A 20,535-nucleotide genomic window follows, 5' to 3' on the forward strand; every position below is an offset into this window, starting at 1 on the left:
CTTATTTTTTGACAAAACCTGGGTAACTCATTTTAATTAAAGTTTCTCCACAAGGAATCTGTGGCATTACTGGCAATGAAATATGACACACAAAGTCACACTGACCTGTTATTTCAAAGAACCACCGATAGAAACAGGTGTGTGCGTGCGTGGCAGTGATCTGGAATTAGGTAGAAGGTCCCAGGGAATACCGAAGACACCCTGGAAAGTCTCTCGGCTGGCCTGGGAACACCTTGGGGTCCCACCAGAAGAGCAGGAGGAAGTGTCCAGAGAGAGGGAAGTCTGGAGCTCTCTGCTTAGACTGCTGCCCCCGCGACCCGGCCCTGGATAAACGGCTGAAAATGGATGGATGGATGTGATTGTTAAACCCATCCTTTGAATTCTGTATAATCCTGCTGAATTTCTATCACAGTCTCTAATCTGCAATGGCTGTACTGTAAATTGAGTGAAGATGAATTTCAGCAAACAACTGAACTAAGTGTTTTTATATGAGTATGGGTTTTTGATTATACTAATCAGATGAACCCACAGATGTTGAAACTTTAAATTCAATGAGAACAAAACTAATATTTTATTTTTAGGTCCTAAAAAAAAAATTAGACGTAACTATTAAAGGAGGGTTCTCATCTTACGTTTCTTTCTAGCTCTTTGTATTACAGTAACAACTGCAAAATGTAATAACTGTTAGCAACATTTTTATGTTTAAATATGTTACAATTGAGTAAATGTAAAGATTGATTGATGAATTTATGTTGGTTATGCTGAAAGATAAAACATCCCAACGTGAGATGACCACTAGTGCAAATCATTCTCTGCATTGTAGTAATTAGGGTGTAGTAACGCCACGCTATCTCCGAGATAGCAGAAAACAGAGATCCGAGATTTAGGAAATGCATATTATTAAAATCCCAGAAAGACAGATGACTGACAGATGATTCAAAACACGAACTATAGGAACAGTATTTCTTTAGTTCAAATTGAGGCTATGCTTATACAGAGGATTTGACACATTTTACTAGGACATCCAAATAAGAGGAGTTACAATAAACAAGCCCACAAGTAACAAATATGTTAGTGAATATCAGTGTTAACTCTTTATTCATTTAACTTCATTAATTAAAAAAAATGTTCCTAAGTAGTTTTATTAACATTAATAATTACTCACTTTTGTTCCTCACCAATATTTAGATATTAAATTATTCTTTATATTGGAAACTGAGAAGAATGAAACAATAAAATCCACTTACAAAATAAACAAAGGACACAAAAATAGATGGACACAAAATGACCAGAAAACACACACACACACACACACACACACACACACAAAAGTGTTTTTGCTTTGATTTCTTACCCATTTTTCCTTTCTCACTAAATTGGTTTTCTTATTAAGAATTTCTCCAATTTCTCCTAAAATCATCTTCACTTTTGTTGGTCAGCAGCTTATGAGCAGTCAGTGTCTTTTCGGCAACAGTTGTCCCACTTTTTATAGTTTATTTTAAATGGGGAGAAAAACATATGTACCTGAGAAATTTCCTATGAAAAGGCCTTTACATGACAGGAATTTAGCTTACTGAAGTTACACTCTATTAGCCACAATAGATGAACCAAATGCTAATGGTCCAGTGACAATTTGTTTTTTCAGGCTCAAATTTACAAAGTATGTGTTGAGAAAGTACCAGTATGACAAACACTGATAGACATGTAAAGAAATCAAGAAGGTGAAGCTGACTTCTTCTCAAGAGTCCTCCTTCTCTTGATACCTGGAATACCAAAAAAAAGATTAAATATCAACAGGCAGCACAAATCGTCTGTATTTAACAAAAAATATATTCTTGTAACTGATAGAGAAATCAGTTCTCTATAATCTTAAAGTATCTGTTTTTTCCATTAAAGCGGAGAGCTGTATGTTCCAGTTAATCTTTCAAGTAACATGGCAATATGAATTCTTGCATAAATAGAATGCTTTGACAAATTACCTGCAGTGTATACATGTGAAAAATACGGTCTGTCCTTCATCTGCAGATCTCATTTGCCTGGTATGGTAAATCATTCCCTCTTTATTGCAACGGGAACAGTGTCTATCAATCTGAAATAGGAGGAATGATTCCTATTTAAATAATCAACTGTTGATACCATTTTGGTTGATGTGAAGCAGATGTTCTTACCACAGGTCCCTTCAGCTCATAGTCCTCCTCATGCTCTAGAGTCACTGGTGACTGCTCCACAGGGTTGAACATGACCGTAGACTGCATTTCCTGGCCTGTAAACTCTTACCAAGAAAATGGATGTCAGATAACAAGAACAAATTTGTGATGTTAAACTATCCTAAATAGCTGAATAACCTGGTAAATATTTTGCTTCTTTTCCTTTCCATCATTGCAGTTGCATTATTACTACATGTTCTATTACAAGACAATTAAATTTATTATAAGTCACTTCAAAACATTAGATTACTGGTAATATAGTTACAATGTCAATTTTGCTTGACCTTAACTAGCAGTCAATGTGATTACTGAATAATCTTTTCGATTTTTGTGATCAATCAATTAAATTATTTGAATTACAATGAATTCAAAGCGAGAAACGATGACTTGTTTTCTTCGACTGATGATACAGTACATTTAATTAGAATGTCAAGAATTTTATTGAGGAATATGTATGAGTTCAATTACACGTCCAGCCTGAGGCGAGAACAGAAGGTAGGTACAGTACCTCCTACAGGGATGGAGAAGGAGCAGCGAGGGCACCGGACCGTGTCCTGCGTCGCTGGCAGAGGTAGAACGTTTCCACACTCGGGGCAGAAGTTTAAATCCCCCAAAAAATTCGACATATCTGTGAGAAGTAGATGATCATGAGCAATAATCACCGTTGTAGACATAAATGAAAGTGTTTAGCCATCGCCATGTTTACAAATGTGTTAATTACTTAAAAGATTAAAACCTTACACTTCTGTTAAAATGTATAGTTTCTGTTTTTATAACCAACTAGTAGGGCTTAAAGACTAATTCAAGTTAACCGAGAGTTGCGTGTCTCTCATCTACACGTGGATATAGCTGGAACAATCTGCCAAGTTAACTGTCGACTCTTTCAAGTTTTAAGTAACATTAGATTTTACGACATAATTTATTTACTCGCCTATTGAACGTAGAAATGTTGTTTCAATCTTCAAATGATACGCAGTGGTGAAGCAACACTATCAAAACATAGGCGTCTGCATGGTTAGACGATGAAAGGTCCTTAAACGTCTCACCGTCGCACATTGACACGTCATTTAAATGCGCTAACGATCCCTAGTTCCATCTCCGCTAACGGGAGGGAGCCGGAGCTGACGGCCATGCGGGCTTCATTTGCCTTAAGCTTCTCCTCCAGTATTGTGCACCGAAGTGTAATTGACAGTTGTTTAAATAAAAGGTTAAGAAAAAAAAGTATTGTGCACCGGTCCAGAGTCGGATGTGAGCGGGGCTGTGCGCACTGTTTGAGGTGTTTTTTTTAACCTTTTATTTAAACAACTGTCAATTACACTTATACCAAACATGGCGGATACAGCTTACAGTAATACAATATTTAAGGAGGGAGCACAAAGGTAACAAAAGTAACAATAACAGGAAGGACAGTGTTAAGTAAAAAAAAATTACAGAGTGGGTAGTGGTACAAATGCAGGGAAAATACATCAATGACTGACTCAGTTATCTAATCCACTGGGAAGGTCACTCATGGTATCAACTATTTTTTTTAGCTTTGGGTGCATCAACTAAACTTAGGGATCTCAAATATACACCAAATTTGTTTTTAAAGAAGGCACAGCTGGGGGGACATCTCCGTAGTCTGTTTTTGTGTATAAAGAACTTAGCTAAACACAATACAGTATTAATACATAAATCATCTACTATGTTGTTTAATGTTACACCAAATAACATGCCATCTTTAGAGAAGAAACTCATAAAGGGTGGAAATTTATTTTTTAACCATTTGTGAACATTCAACCAGAAATACAGCAGTACATAGGAAAAAAACATGGACGATTTCCTCAATAGCATTTTGGCAGAAGGAACAGCTGTTCTCATCAATGTTAAAGCGTAGTCTTTGAAAGGATAGATATTGTTCATAATTTTAAAATGTGTTTCTTTTGCTTTTGGGAGAATAGGAAGTTTAGTATATTTGGTTCTTAATTTAATAACTGTGTTTTTGTCAAATTTGTGTAATATATTATTTTTGTTCTGTCGCCCCGGAAATAACCGTTCAGTGAACCAATTTCTGATAAAAGAATTGTCACATTTTTTTGTCCAATAGGGGAATTTCTTGAATTGATAATGAGGGCAGTTTTGGTTTTATAATTTGGTGTGTCATTATGTTCCTTGTTAGGAACACAAATTCTCGAGGAAGAGCATTACGTATTTTTAAGAATTCTGAGATGGGAGGATTAAAACTGTGTTTTGAACAGAATTCATCGTAATCTAACAGATTACCATCAGTATCCATCAGATCAGTCACCGACCATATATTTTTCCCAAACCATCCAGCATAAAATAAGGACTTGTTGAGATGCAGTACATATCTGTTGTTCCATATTATATTTGAGTGTGGTGAGAAATTATTTACATATAACAATATCCAATATAACAAAACCTGCAATGCTATGGGGATCTTAATAATATCAAAATCACTAATTAGCAAAAACTGTAAGCCACCCATTTTGTTAAATAAGTAATTTGGGATACAGAACCAAAAGGAATGGCTTTGTTTGATCCATGATTTTAGCCAGTTTACTTTCAGGGTTCCATTAAGGCAGTCAAAATCAATAACTCTGAGACCACCATCTTTAATTTCTTTGACCATATAGTTCTTTTTAATGTAATGAGGCCTGTTTCTCCAAATGAATTTCAGATTAATTTTGTTGATGGATTTTATTACTTTAGTTGGGATGGCATTAGAGTAAGATGGGTAAATACATCTCATTAAACATTCCATTTTTGTCAAGTAAATCCGGCCTAGGAGCAATATATCTCTTTGAAGCCATAAGTTTAACTTTGTCTTGTATTCATCAAATTTCTTTCCCACATTCATTGATTGGCTTATTATTTAGTCTTTGTTAATGTAAATACCCAGCTATTGGGTTTCTGATGTAACCGAGATGTGGTTGATTTGTTTCAGAGCTGTGTCATGGATAGCCAGGAGTTCACATTTCTTTGAGTTTAAGTTTAACCCTGAAGCTTTGGAGAAGTGTCTTATTTTTTCGATAACTGCTGGGACTTGATGTGATATCCTTATTTCCTTAATGTGATGGGCCTTCTGTTTTCTATAATTCTAGGATCTTTTATAAGGTTTTGGGTTGGAAATTATAACTCTATGTCTCATTGCAGGTGGCAGGGTGCAGGTCTCAAAAATTTTCAAGAAGACTTGATAGATCAAGTTTCTGATATCCTCCCAAAAGTGTCTGTAAAAGTCCCATGAGCCCGTCTGAGAGAGTCTGCTCATCACTGCGTCAAGCTCAGAGATTAAAAGTTGATTATCACATGTTTGTTTAAATGTGTCATCTACTTTGGGGACGTGTTGTGCAATTTCTTTTATAAAAGTGTCACAGTCTATTCTAGAAAATTTAGAGCTGTAGAGTTGGCAATAAAAACCTTCATGAAAATTTCTGAGGATATGGCTTTTTCATCTGTAATTTTTACATTGTCCACAAAAAGAGACTTGACACCATTTCTTTTTTGTTTTCTTTTTTCTAGGCTGCAAAAATATGCTGAATTTTTCATCTTCTATCCATCTGGCTCTGGACCTGATATATGCTCCTTGGGCTCTATGAGCGTAAAGTTCATCTAATTTAGTTTGCAATTTTAAAATCTGTTGCCTGTCACTGTCCGAGGGGTTAGGCCTACCACAGTAATCATTCAGCTGTTTTACAATGACCAGCTCATTTTTTTCAAGATCTTTCTTTAATTTTTACTGAATGAGATTGAGAATTTGCGAATTTTGTATTGAGGTATTCCCATTTTTTGACTGGGGAATCAAGTTCCTCAGATGTCTCAATTTCAAAAATCAGTGATTTAATAATTTGGCAGTAATCATTATTGGGTGTTTGATATATAAAAATAAAACACAGTGGTCTGTTAATGGAGCAGGAGAAATATTACATTTAACCTCATGGGACAATAGTTGAGATGAAATTAACCAATGGTCAATTCTTGATTTTGAATTATAATTAGCGCTGAACCATGTGAACTGTATTATGCCTGGGTTAAGATGTTTCCATGAGTCGATTAGGCCTTGCTCATTGTAGAAATTGTTAAACGTTACATTGGGGTGACTTGAAGCATAATTAGAAGAAGATCTATCCATACAGTCATCTTGTACTAGGTTCAAGTCCCCCCCCCCCCCAAGTATGGTAGTATTAGATGAGTGTGATAAACTGAGTTGGTCTAAATGTGATGAGATTTGTTCTAATAATCTTTTATTTTCTTTGGTATTATTATAGCCATATATGTTAACCAGGATAAACTTTAGATTATCAATATTTATTATGATGATCAACCAGTGACCATGTTTGTCTACCATATGGGACACAAGTTGGCCTTGGAAGTTTCTAAGTAGTATAGCGACCCCTGCTGATCTAGAGTTGCCATGGCTGAAGAAAACCTTGTCACCCCTCTGCTGAGACCAGAATAAATTGTCTTCCTTTTCAGAGTGTGTTTCTTGTAGAAAAACAAAATCAACATTCTTCCCTTTACAAAATATGAAGAAACTTGTTCTCTTAGTTAAGACCCCTAGCATTTAAGGAAAGTAAGGAAATATTGAATTTTAGTTGTATCATATAACAAGAGAAATAAACTTGACAGATACAGAACGAAGTTGAAGGTGAAATGAGAACTTGGTGGTAGCAAAACCTTGAAGTTATAATTATCGTTTTATGTCAACAGTAATACTGAATTAAGTCATGGTGTCACTCTCTGACCGTTGATGAAGGCATAGGGGCCTCGAAACATAATGTTACATCCATTCTTTCTCACCTTTTCAACTTTGGGCCACACTGCTTTTCTTGCCTTTCTGTGCTCTTTGCAAACCGTATGTTGAGGTCCCTGCTGACTGGATGCCAAAAAGCTTGTCCCTGAAGCTCCTTCCTGTGAACTGAATGATTTGTCGAGGGCGGTTGACATCGTTTGGGCCCAGCCGGTTTACCGTATTGAGAATATAGTCTATTTTCTCTTTCCAATGTGTGTGATCTTTGAGATGATTTCGCTTACAGCGCTCTAGTGTTTTCATCTTTTTCTTCCTTAACCCCATTTAGTCTTAAATTCCATCTTCTCTTGTATCTTTCCACTTTTCCACCTTTCCACCATTTTCTTCTATCTTCTATCTTTCAGAAGATATAGTGATATTTGCTATAGTCAGAGTATTTTGTTTCAGCTCTGACTTAAAGTAGGTCATCATGTCCTTCAGAGTATCAATTGCAGCTAAGATTGTGGCGTTGGAGATGCTTGAATGATCTGCATTCGACTCGAGATGGTCTGTTTTTTTTCTGCGGTCCTGCTGGTTTCAAAGGCGATGTTAAGATGTTTTTAATACCCTTGGCACTTGTTTCCATATCCTCAGGTGTGCAGTAGTCATGTGGAAACAGCCATTTAGCTTTAGCATTAGTCGTAGCTTTAGCGTTGAATTTGGCCATGTTTATATGCTAGTTTTTGAATGTGTTACGTAATATTTAGCCGGTTCATAAAGTTGCTTTTTTATCTAGATATTCAACAGAGAGTTGGTCTTACGAATATTTAGTCAAAATTTTGCGTTTTCAAAAGTTTTACTGCGCTGGACGTTTACCAGACGTGCACTCCCTTCGCCATCTTGCCCGGAAGTACTGTTTGAGGTGTTTGAGTCCGTCACTAATCTGAGACCAGACACAAGGACTCTTTGAGGGTAGGGGTGGGGTCTATTTGCAGATGACATGAATATTCAGTTTTACAGTCGGCGATCATTTAACATTTACATTTGACATTTAACATTTACATTTAGGTATAATATTTAGATTTAACATGTAACATTTACATTTATCATTTATATTTAGACACTTTGACATTTAGCTAAATGTGAGAAAAACATGCGTCATTTAGTTGAATGTGTGTGCTGAACTGGTTGCTGTTACAGCAGTTATTTGAAGCAGAAGCAAATCATGTTAGCTGTCCTTTTTGATGCCTTGAGAATGTTTTGTAGTCTATACAGTAACAGTCCTTACAGTTGTAAAAGGCATAATGTGACGCAGAAGGTAGGACTGAAGTTTGCTCGTTAATTGCAATGACCTGTTGTCAATAAACTATAACATGTTAAACTTCTGCATTCTGTTTTTAGGTTAGGAAGACTAGGTTAGGAGGACAAGCCTGGCATCTACTCTGATGCCAGGCTGGTAGGCAAACTGCAGCGGATCCATTGCTGAGCTCACCATGCAGAACAGTTGATGTAGAACCAGTCTCTCAGGTATGATGACTACTAAACCAATACCGAAGGTAGGTGGTGGAAAATAAAAAGATCCTCTGCGGGCACTCATCTGCTCTGTACATACAGTAACACCTTGATGTTGCGTGACAGATCATCTGATCACACACACTTTGTCACAGAATCTTCCTCACAAAGATGATGCTATGCACATTGGTAGTCCTGGCTCACAATGAGTTCAGTTATTGTGAGGCAGATTGAGTGGCTGTTATTCTCCCGCAGGTAAAGCAGGCTCTGAGACAGTCGCTGGAGTCTAAAGAAGCAGGATGCCCCGTAAACTTAGCTTTGTTGGCAGGTGATTCTGTAAGTGACCCGACGGTGGCGAGCTGACTGACCTGTCATTCCATTAGCAAACGCAAGGTGTCGTAACGTCATCGACAGTTGTCAGCACTGAGACGGGATAAATAAATGATGGTTACGTTTATTAATGTTAACAATGTGGGTCGCGTTGTGTGTCAAAACACGACCGCAATCCTTCAAGAGTTACAAATATTTGCCGATGTTGCGCTTCAAATGCTCTTGGGCGTTTTATTGTGAAAGTCCGGCCACTGGCCCCGCCCCCGCTTTCCCTTTTTCTTATTTCGTTTTGAAAGTGGAGAAAAGGAGAATGAGTAAATCAGTATATCGCAAATGTGTTTTACCGATTTACGGAAACGAAACACAGCATAAAAAGTCGTTATTCCTTTTTTCATTTTACACATGAATAATGAATTGCACTTCATGCACAGACCTAGAATGCATAAACTAACATTGCATGAATCTTTGCTTGGCAGAATAGTGTATTAATACTGTAATGGAAAAATTGTACTTTAATGCTTCTTGTGTTCATTTCTGACTCTGTATAGCGACCATGCATTCTGTACTTGTTGATTAGACCCAGAACTGAACATTCTCAGACAGACAATCTATTTCCCTCTCAAGGTGACCGATTATTTATGGCTTGTGTCTGCCTTTTACCCCTGGCTCCTTTCTGTCTAATGCCTCACCAGACCCAAGGCTGTAGCCTTGTGTATTCCCTGTGTAATGTAAACATCTTTACCCACAGTGTGATAAGGAGATTCCACCAGGTCCCGGGAGAAAGGTGAAAAGGCAGAAGCAACTTGAGGATCGTGGGCTCTTTGCATCACGTCTTCATGGTGTGTGCACTGATCTCCCCAGCTGGCTTTTTGATTTGCTTTCCCCATTATTTTTATTTTCTTTATTATTTCAATAAACCGCACAAAAGGACACCTCTCTCATCTGCTTCTTTATGGAAAATTTCCACCACAAATACATTAATCAATGACCTAAGTATTTATGTGAAACAGATTATTAACATACGCAGGAGGGCTGTGTCGTTCCATTACAGGAAAGAAGAGGACAAAGATCAAACTCACTGATGAAGAGGTTTCTTTCTTAGTTCATGTGGCACAAAAAAACTCTGAGCTCATGACCCATTGACCTGACTGATTGAAAACATGTTCTACAGACTGACTATGACACTTTGAAGCTGCGTCTACTTGAATTTCCTTAAGTAGTTAATATCCTGAATTTACTATAAATGTCCTGTGGTATCTCCTAATAAAATTGTCTTTGTGGAGGGATTTGACTCCATAAAAACACAATAAGACCCTAACCTCAGCTTAGACCATTAAAACAGGTTTATCTGTGAGCTTAATAATCCGTAATTCAGCACAGAACATTACCTTGGCAAAGCCACTGATTGGACATATCTGACATTTACCAACAGAAAACCTACAAGTAGAAATGTACACTATACGTGAGTGTAAGAGTTTCAAGGTGAACAGGTCTTTAATAATCCCGATTTTCAGAACTGCCTATCAAACAAAAAAGTGCAATTATGATGCTGATGTTACACCTAAATGAATTCTATGAATGAACAATGACACTGTCAGCATGTTGACAAATATCAAAATATTTGTTTTTAATTATACTGTTATAAAGTTATAAACACCTCAGGCAGTGATTTTTATCATCACCATACAGACATGGATCCATCTTCCAAAGCTAATTACAGTACAGTGATAATCACATTTCTAGCCACTCCTCTGTCTTACTGTTGGAAAACTATTAGTCATAGATATTTCAGAAAACTGTGGTTTGGTTGTTGTGGAGTTACATTTTGCTCTGCATCTGGGGTCCAATTAAAATTAATCTTGTTTTCAGCTTTGTAAAAATATTAGAACTTTCCTAAACATCATCTGTCATTCATCCATTGCACAGTTGCATTTAATACTCAACTGCCCAAAAAAAATAAAGACAAAAAAGGAAGTGCTTGTCTCATGTCCTTTCTGACAAAATTAGATGAGCCACAGTGATTGGTCAGATGTGCCAGCGTGGGCATGTTTTGTTTAAGTTTTCTTTCTTTAGTAACCTGAGTGCAGTTATCATCATAGAAACGTAAGCGTGCTGTTGTGCCTATTAATACAATTCACTGTTTTGAGACTCAAAAACACAGCAGTGGTTTTGCTGGACCTTTATAATAGTGATTCAGGACTGGTTCTAAAAACTCCCTTTGAATGTGGCCTGACCTGCTTCATTTGAAACATACTGAACAATTTAGTGTTACTGCACATTTGGTTTACTGTTGTGCACTAAATCCAAATTTAAATTTTTGACTAATCCAAGAGTGACTCGTAGCAAACTGCACCTCTGATTCCTGCACACATATGTTTTTCTTTCTTGTTCTTTTTGTTAGCCCTCTAACATCACAACTTTCTATAGACAGACTTATCACCTAATTCCTTGTAGCAGGTTAAATCAAAATGTCGAATAACTTAGAGGGTTGAATTAATTGCAACCAATTCCTTTAAATCTTTCCTAAATGTTAGAATTTTATACATTTTTTTCCCCCAATTGCTACACAAAACACTGCGGCTCATTTTTAGCAACACAAACAGGCACTTTCTGTACAAATCATAACAATGACAAACTCCACTTACAGTCTCTGCAAACCTCTGGCATTTAGTCAATAGTGTGGTGTTTAGTTTCATCTGGCCATTATTTCACAAGAATAAAAAAAAAATCACCAAACAAGGCCAGAAAGCATAGCATGTTATAAAACAGTTTATGGTTGGAATTTTCTTTTTAAACAAGTAACACAAACGTCTTGTTGAAGTCTGTGTGAACCTGAACTTGCTTGTTTTAAATGAGCACCCTTTTTTTAGAAGCTTCCTTAACCCCTTTAACCTGAACCGTAACAACTTAATCTCACAGCTGCAAAGAACCCTGTACGGCATCACTTCCTTTATGAACCACTGTGTCTGCTAAAATTATCTTTGGTCTGAGAGGGTATTCTTTAGAGAATGGGTCTCTCCCCTCTTCAACACCATTCACATTGTACAGTCTGGATCAGTCTCTCAGCTCCAGCTAATGTCATACTGCGTCCAGCCCTCTGGTGGGGCCAAGAACACCCTTCGACCTTTGTACAGGAAGCAGATCACTCCTCTGTAACCTGTACGAGGAACTCCAGATTTTAAGTCATCCATCACCCCTAAGTTTCGAGCAAGGACTTTAAAACTGTCCCGGCTGGAGTATTGTACCCTGTATAGTCCAAGTCCCCTTAAACTGCTTCCTTGTTGCAGGTCCTCAATCCTCACTAGTGAGGCGCTGTAAACTTCTTTAATAAACATTTCATCGTATTTCTCTTTTAACAAATAAGATAGATCCTGCTTGGTAAAAGGCACAAATTCAGTGTTTAGCCTAATATAACGAAGGTACTGGTCAAAGAACTGACCTAAACTAACACCTTTCCGTCCAAAAGTAATAGTCCGAGAGATTTCTGGACGAATGCAGGAGCGGTCCTTGCGCTGCTCTGGTTGACGCATCCAGTCATCCCAGAAAGCTGAGGGCCACTTGGGTTCCAGCTCAAACCACATTTCCTTCAGCAGCATCCAGCCCAGCCCAGGGAAGAAGTCTGTTCTGTAAAGGAGCTCAGCTTTGGATGGATCCACCAAGGCATCTCTGCCATTATCATTCCAGGCAGAAACACACCATAAGGTGGGATCTGAGCGTAAGATTGGGTACAAGGCGCTAAAATACTCAAAGAAATCAGGTGCCACCTAAATGAGGAGGGAAAAGCACAGTAGAAGACCGTTGTTTAAAACACATCCAGGAAAGCATTCAGGAGTAAGTTTTTTTTTTCTTGCAAATGATCTGGTTTCCACTCTGGTCAACGCCCAGGGTGACATTTATACATTTAGTGAATTTAAGTAATTATGTAATAAAGTGCAATATTAATTTACTAATGATGCACACCTTTAGCACAAGTATGCCAGAGTTTCAGCTAAAAAACAGTAACCTGTAAATACAGTTTCACAGATCCGTTTGTGTGTGTGTGAGAGAGAGAGAGAGAATTACAGGGCTCATCTTCTCCCTTGAGCGCCCATTTGAAGTTATAAGTGCAGAAATATAGCAGGAACATAATTATGAACTTGCATCTAAAGGCAAGTTACGTATTATAACACACACACACACACACACACACACACACACACACACACACACACACACACACACACACACACACACACACACACACACACACACACACTATTGTCTTTGGAATGTACAAACTAATGCATTTTATCATACCATAAATCATACAGTAGCAAACCATGTTGTCAGTCTAGAAAGAAAAAGTGATCCCTTGCTGACTTTTGGCATTTTCGGTACGGGCAAACGGAAACTTGATTCTACCTGATGCTGATATAATTTATATAATAATACAAATAAGACAAAGTTGTTACAATCAGTAACTTATTTAGCTATCGTTAACAACTGTCAAACAATAAAATTTGTCAGTGTTTGCATTTAGGACACACTGATCAAAGTGAACAGTGACTTATCACTGCACCCATGATATTTCTCCAGTCTTATAAGAGTGTGTCAAACTTTCCAGTAAAGACAAAGGCAACAATAAGATAAGTAAATGATAAAGATAAACATAAAGTTTATGTTGTACGAGAACGTAATGAAGTGAATGCAGTAGTTTTAAAACACTGACCTCCAAGTCATCCTCCACTATGACCACAGTAGAGTGGGAAAATGTGTTAAACACCTGGTTGAGTGCCCAGCGGTAATGTCGAGCAATTTTGTAGTAGCCTTGGAACTTCCTGTGCTCTGGTCGAACTCTGATGTCTGACAGGTCTGGTTGCTTTATGTGCAGAACTTGATTTCCATATGATCCAATCACATGAGCAGTCTCGGTGTGGCCGCAGTCTTGGCTGACAATGATTGGATGTAGCTCAGAAGAAGGGCGATACTGTATTAGTCTGTCGAGACTCCGTTTTACAGTCACCCTGTCACAGGCAATAACTAAAATAGGAATTATAACATCTGGAGGAACAGGAGAACTCTGCAATTTAGTGTAACCAATTATTTCTTTCTTAATTTCAACGGCCAGGTGCTGTTCCAATGACGCAGCTTCTTTATGAACAGGCTGATGCAATTGTACTTCAGTTTGGGTCCTGTCGCCTATGCTGTCTTTAACAGGAATTTGGTGGTGGACTTCCTTTGTGTCATCCATTTCTCTTTTGCCAACATCCTTCTGTCGAGCCCAGACTGCCCTATGACTTTCAATCTGCTTCAGTAGCTTTTTCTGGGTCTCAAGCTGAAATTCAACCTCCTCTGCCAACCTGATTACCTCGCCAGCCAGGTTGGCTTGAACTTCTTTTCCTCTGCCTCCGCCCCACTCCTCTTTTCCTCCTGGCTCAGCTCCTCCCCCTTCCCCGAGGCGACCGATCGGAGGGCGACCCCAGAGATAAAGTAAAAGCAAAGCATTCCAGGCAACAAACAGGAAGGCACCACATAGTATAAGAGAGCCTTTCTTGCGAACCATGGCCCAGGAAAAGGTTAAAAAAAAAAAAGCAGGACAGAAATTCGAGATGGGACTGAATCCCACAGATCAATCTCAGATAAGTAGGAAAGTGATATCCCGTCAAACTGCAGTTATTTCATATTTGTCAATCATCCTGTCATTTAGCCAGGAGGGTGTCAAAAGGAAGACAGTATTTCTTTAAAGTCAGTTCACATTATCCTATTAAAGTCCCATGACAAGTCAATAGGTGGAGCCAGCGCTTACCCAGTTTAAATTTACCAACAGGCAAGGGTTACAAAGCTGCAAGTTACAGAAGGGGTAGAAAGTGAAATCTTGGATGAATCTCAGCCATCATTCTGAAAACAAAGCAGAAAAAGAAATCAGAACTATTAATGTAGCTGTGTTACATGATGTGCCAGTAATAGCATTCAAATTCAAATAAATAAAAAAAAAAAAAAAGTAATTTAAAATTGTGATTTTAGATATACGGTATAATAAGATGCCGGGGGGAAAAACGCTTTGATAAGCTATCCGAAGTATCACTTACCCTATACAAATTGTTGTGTTTTCAGATATGAAACTCAAACCCCCTTCAAACTGTTGAAATTTCTTTAAGATAATTAGACAATTTTTCCATATATCAATGAACGCAAAGAACTACCTGTTGCACATCAACCATCAGTCAAATAACAAGAATTTGTAACGTCTTTAAGCACTTTGAAATAAACATATCCAAGATAAAATAGAATAGTTTTGTAGCACCACGGTCTTTGTGATGTGGAGTAGACAAATACAAGACTAAAAAATCACTTTAGAATGTGATAAATAATAACGTGTTCTACAGTGTCAAAAAATGAAACTTTGACACTTTTAGTAAGTTTAGTAAACTTTTGAACAATGTATTTTGGATGATACAGAAAAAATAATGTTAAAAAAATAAGGTCACATGACTGGAACTGATAAATTAAGGCTAAACTACTTAGTGCTGATTAATATAGGACGGCGATAATCTTGTAAGGATGAATGTTTGACTTCAAAGAACAGATGTTCTGATTAGGAATGAATTTCTGACTGCTTCTGCAATGGAACAAACTTCATCCTGCAAGCTATTAACATACCACCTATGTTTATTTCTTCATTACTGCCTCTTCACAAAAAAACACACTCCACATACAGTATACTCATCAGATGCATGAGCCTACACAACAGTCACATGTTTTGAGTTCAAGTTGGAGTCTTGTGGGTTTGTGAACTGATCTTTCCTACTGGTGGCCAACAGTGTGTACAATTCATCCCGTCACCTCTCTCTGTAAGGGTTGATCTTCATCCATGCTATAACATCTATAATAAAACTTCAGCAAGTAATTGGATATGTGTGTTTGTGTGTGCGTGTGTATATGGGTTAGTAGTCTTATTTTTAATCTTGCTACCTTCTTGTGTGCACCTCTAACTGTGACAGCGATCAAAGAGTACAAAATGATTTTTGAATTTTGAATCAAATTAAAAACAATATAAGATAGAAGCACAGGTTTATTAACTGAGGATCACTGTAAAATAAAGTCACGGTAAAGTGACTTTAAAGTTTTAGTGTAGTCCAGAAATGTTGTCATTCTCAGAATCAAGCAGATGTAATCCGGGGATAGGAGACAGACATCTACATAAAGAAACACATCCACCAAAACAATATCCACTTTAACTTTTTCTAAAAAGCAAATCCTAAAAAAATGCCCTCCGAATGCTGCAATGCTACATTTATTCCCTCAAAATTGCTAACACATACAAAACATTGCTGAGTAGCTAAAGAAAAATAGTACTTGCTTTTAACAAGAAATTAAACATGGCCCTCCGCATCTTGATTCACCTTTGTCAGTGTGTAATTATTATACTCTTATTTTATCATCAATTTGTTTTCCCGCTCGACCATGCCAGCCTAACATAAAAGCATGATTGAACTTAAGTTTGGCCTCTGAACGATGTAGCTATCAACACAGCCAACTCATAACAGCATAAATTATTTTGAAGGTATCTGACAGGAATCATTCACTATACTACTGTTGCAAGTATGCTTATTTTGTTGCACAATTGTCAAGTGAGGATAAGAAGAAGCTACTGCATCAAGCCTCATGGAGCTGGATATCCTGGTTCTGCTGGAGGTTGTCAAAATTTGAATTCTAAATTGAACTAAACTACCAATGAGTATTAATGTCTGTGTATATGTTACTATACTGATTTTAATGAATAAATTAAAGGCTTGCTGTATGTGGGATTTTTGGGTTTAGTTGTGTCACGTTTTACCTTACATTGTAAAGTTCCTTGAGATAACCCTGTTGTGAATTGGCTCTATACTGTATAAATAAAATTGAACTGATTTAAATTGAATATGTCCATACTTAACAAACCACAAGTATTGATCACAAATTAAACATGGTTTAAACTTGTGCAGCTTCTGTTTCACCCACAGAGCAGCAGCTTATTTTGTTTGTTAGCTTATTATGTACAAAAGGAGATTGTCTTTTACACCATCCAGTAAAGGTCTGCTGACAAGAGAGACTCACTTTTTACAGTAAGCTGTAAAAAGCTGATACTAGACTGCATAGAACCTTATTATGGACCTGGATAAATTGACTTTACATCAACAGTTTCAAACTCAACAATCACAATAATGCGCAACTATATTATATGATATCTATCTATCTATCTATCTATCTATCTATCTATCTATCTATCTATCTATCTATCTATCTATCGGCAGCTAAACTAAAAGATCAGTCACTAGAATTAAGAGAATACATTTCCATAACAACTTAATTAAGCTTTTGTGCAACAGAGTCTGCTGATGAACAAATTAGTAAAATCAACATTGTAACCATAATTGGTACCTTGTTTCAGAGGTGAAAATTATCATAATTTGTGCTCCAACATTGTTGAGTGAGACTTACTATGAACCAAATAAGTAACATGAACACCAACAATAAACGGAGAGTTGAGGTTGTGTGCAAATTGTGTGTTTAATGACCCACTTTAGCTTGTAGTGATAAATATCTAAAAAAATAACAACACTGAACACTAACAATAAACAAAGAATTGAGATTGTGTGTAAATTGTGTAAACTGTGTGTTTAATGACCCACTGTAGCCTTAGTGATAAATATTTTAAAAAGCAACACTGAATAGTGAACAGCGTTAATAACACTATGGGCCATTTGAGGTAGAAAAAGTAGAAATGTAACAAGACAGAAAATGGACATTGGAGATTTTAAGTTCTTGACAGAAACGAGAAGCTAGGAGAGGTGAAGCTCAAACAGGCAGACCACAAACAAGAATGAAGTGGCGACCCTACCTGAACCTGGAGCAGGGTTCACGTCTGTTTACCTTCCAGGGTTGGAGAGTTAAGCTGTGCAGAGGAGGGCATTGTGTTTTTCGCACATACAGTAACTACCAGCTCTTTTAACACCCTCCTCCCACTGTTAGACAACGTGGAACTTACTGATAGGATAAGAAGTGAAGCGTAGAGTGAAGAGAAGTGTACAGCAACAAGCCCATAAAACAGCTGATCAACTACACGGATTATGACTATAAGCCGCTGCTAACGATGAAGACGATGTAGCTACTTACTTCCAACTCATGCTAATGTCCACATCAGATCAATATCACACAACTGTTAACTCTTCACATACTTATTTTAAGCTATTAGAATAGGCGGTATCAAACAACCCAGAGCTATATTAAACTACAGGATACTATAGATGTTGGAAAGAGCATGGTCATAACCGGCGTGTCGTCTCTAATAAGGGACATTAGGAATGTTTCAACAGCTAACCGGAACGCTGGGTGCCGTTAGCTAGCTGGCTAACGCAGAGCAGCGGCAGTGAATGCGTTTCCCCATTTATGAGTTGTCCTGGAAGGACACATGGATGTGGCACTTGAAGCCAGTTTACTCACCCCTCACTCGCTGCTCAGAACAAGTCAATGCGACTTGCATCTTCAAAGGGGATGTGACTTGCATCAAGGTGGCTAGCTAACCTAACTAACATTAGCCAGTCGAACCGTCCTTAGTGATATTTCCTTCGGCGTCACATTCACAACACATACCTGCATCGGATCAAAGCGGCTCTACTGTTGCCTGTACCTCTACCCTAATTCAGGCTATTCGCCAGCTCTGCTTTGTGCAGCATAAATAGCTGCTAATGTTATCTGGCTGCAATACTAAAAATGTTAATGTTACGCTTTCATATGCATCCAGTGTCAGACCCTCCTCTGTTTTGGTTAAGTTGTTCATAACGTTATTCCAACTGGGTCTGCCAGGCTGCCACTACACTTATGACGGCACGATGACAGCATTTTCACTGGACTGTACACAGTGCAACTTCCGGTTTAGTGGGTGGGCGGGGCGCACCTTTAAAAATATTTAAAATGTAGTAAATTTTCACAATCTGACCATCATTAATGAGAACATTTAAAAGGAGAATGCGAAATATTTTATGTACTCAGAGGTTCAATGGAGCTCATTTTTCTAAATACCATATTATGGCAATTTCAAAACGTAATTTTTCAATGGACAGCTTTTTATAATAGTTCATTAGTGGCGCTTTTATTTCATAACGCACTTTCTAAGTAGAATAATTTTGTCTGACAGTTTGGTTAGAGTTGCGTCTTTTCACATACGTTTGTTTACATTGATACCTCATAGGATGATTGGCAAAACAGGCACCAATCATAACCAATATTGACCTAAAAAGAATTTCTTTCAACTTCATGTATGTCAGGCCACAATTAATCCACAAAAAACAGTATACAGTAAGTCTAAAACCTGGGGGCATTGCACAAAATAGATGTTTATTCATAATATTACGATGAAAATGTTTAAAATCTAATCAATCTGGAGACCTGTCCTCCAGAGAGTGTACCTTTTTCATACAATATTAGTACTTATATAACATTAGTACCTGCATATTCAAAAACACAATTTCATTAAAATATTACTATGTTTTGAATACACCCATGTTTTGTAATCTATAGGTTCACTTGATGACATAAGAGTTACTGAGACATTTCTCAGTACATCTTTTTTGTCTGTTGAATATGACTCAGGTTCTATCTAGCATAACAGACAGGCAACTGATTCCAAAGTTCCACTGGGTAGACTGACTATCCAGCTGTAATAACAACATTACATATCACTGTTTGGGAAAAGTAATGTTCATGCTGGACTATTACATGAATTTGGACCAGGGGCAGCAACATCACAAATACAGGGTTCTGCAGTACACTAGTAATAGTATACTATAGCCTTTTTGTTCCATCAGCTCTGTTGCAAGCATCTGACTTTTTTTCTTTAGATAACATGCCAAAACTAGTCATGCTAACCTGAATCACCGATCACCAATTGTTCTGCACATAAAAGAACATTTGAATGGACACCAAAAAGGTGTCCTGGATTTTATTCACTAGTTAAACTTTAGAAATCCTCCTGTTTCCATCATGCAACACATTTTTTATTTCAGTTGTCAGATTATGTATATATATATTGCTCACATATTAATTTTTGATTTGTCCTTGTATTACATTTCTCACATGCTAAACTAAACAAACAAACTGTCGTTTGTCAATGGAACAAGGCATGAACAATTATGTTAAGAACATGTGATGCCTCACAGAGAATAGTTCATTATGGCTGATGCAAGAGTCCACACAATTATTATATAATGCCTGATGAATTGAGCTGTTATCTCTCATCTGTTTGAGTATCTTGGAGCAGCTTCAGTTGGTCCTCAATGGTCTTCAGCTCTTGCTGTATGGTTGACATCTGAACAAAAGAAAAGCAAAAAATTCAAATAAGGAGACATTTTACTATTTGATATTATAGTAAGCCTTCACTTACTAGCCTACTTTGTCAACAGACTCCTGGACTAAGTGGGATTCTGGGACCCAAACTGTTCCTTGAACTGAACACTACTTGCGCTTCTCCAGTTTTATCGGCCTCTCAGCCTGCTTCAGCCTTGGCTCGCCGCTGTAACTGTCCCACTGCCTGTCGCTACTAGTGACCCACAGACTGCTGCTGCAGACTCACATTCTGCCCCTGATGCCTCGACTACCAGACTTCAGTCTGTTCCAGTCTCACGTCCTGCTGTTATTCAGCAGGAGGCGCCTGCCTTGGAACCCAAGGCTGCAGACTCAGCTTTGTCTGTTCCTGTTGCCAAGCCTATCTGGTTTTTTGCTGCTTCTGTCGCCAAGCCA

The 20,535-nt window shown here is 37.7% G+C and overlaps 3 protein-coding genes and 1 long non-coding RNA gene across 9 annotated transcripts in view; 1 reads left to right on the forward strand and 3 right to left on the reverse strand.

Annotated features, from left to right (window-relative positions):
• Positions 1–1,071: 1,071 nt before the first annotated feature.
• polr1h (RNA polymerase I subunit H) lies at positions 1,072–7,149 on the reverse strand. 3 transcript variants are annotated; one of them, XM_055512959.1, is made up of 5 exons: positions 7,008–7,149; positions 2,716–2,835; positions 2,169–2,272; positions 1,980–2,089; positions 1,072–1,763 (listed from the first exon to the last, which is right to left on the reverse strand). In XM_055512959.1, the coding sequence occupies exons 2-5, from the start codon at positions 2,831–2,833 to the stop codon at positions 1,739–1,741; spliced, it is 357 nt and encodes a 118-aa protein (XP_055368934.1). In that variant the 5' UTR covers positions 2,834–2,835; positions 7,008–7,149; the 3' UTR covers positions 1,072–1,738. The 3 variants fall into 3 exon arrangements, with proteins under 3 accessions (XP_055368934.1, XP_029022749.1, XP_055368933.1); XM_029166916.3 differs by lacking the exon at positions 7,008–7,149 and adding an exon at positions 3,139–3,288; XM_055512958.1 differs by lacking the exon at positions 7,008–7,149 and adding an exon at positions 3,254–3,278.
• An 823-nt stretch (positions 7,150–7,972) lies between these two features.
• On the forward strand, positions 7,973–9,708 carry LOC129604848 (uncharacterized). Its single transcript, XR_008696153.1, has 2 exons — positions 7,973–8,784; positions 9,527–9,708. It is a non-coding gene; the product is annotated as an uncharacterized LOC129604848 (long non-coding RNA).
• Positions 9,709–10,375: 667 nt separating this feature from the next.
• Positions 10,376–18,649, reverse strand: mgat1b (alpha-1,3-mannosyl-glycoprotein 2-beta-N-acetylglucosaminyltransferase b). The gene is made up of 4 exons (XM_055512957.1): positions 18,241–18,649; positions 17,639–17,692; positions 13,487–14,655; positions 10,376–12,542 (listed from the first exon to the last, which is right to left on the reverse strand). Exons 3-4 carry the CDS (start codon positions 14,318–14,320, stop codon positions 11,841–11,843), a joined length of 1,536 nt encoding a protein of 511 aa, XP_055368932.1. The 5' UTR covers positions 14,321–14,655; positions 17,639–17,692; positions 18,241–18,649; the 3' UTR covers positions 10,376–11,840.
• A 464-nt stretch (positions 18,650–19,113) lies between these two features.
• Positions 19,114–20,535, reverse strand: part of vars2 (valyl-tRNA synthetase 2, mitochondrial) — a 49,911-nt gene continuing 48,489 nt past the window's right edge. For all 4 annotated transcript variants that reach the window (XM_029166232.3, XM_029166233.2, XM_029166234.2 and 1 more), the window contains one exon: positions 19,114–20,104. In XM_029166232.3, the coding sequence (XP_029022065.1) occupies positions 20,024–20,104 (81 nt within the window). In that variant the 3' untranslated portion in view covers positions 19,114–20,023. The remainder of the gene's footprint in view (positions 20,105–20,535) is intronic.

This window comes from Betta splendens, chromosome 11, assembly GCF_900634795.4.
Source record: "Betta splendens chromosome 11, fBetSpl5.4, whole genome shotgun sequence".
Lineage (NCBI taxonomy): Eukaryota > Metazoa > Chordata > Actinopteri > Anabantiformes > Osphronemidae > Betta > Betta splendens.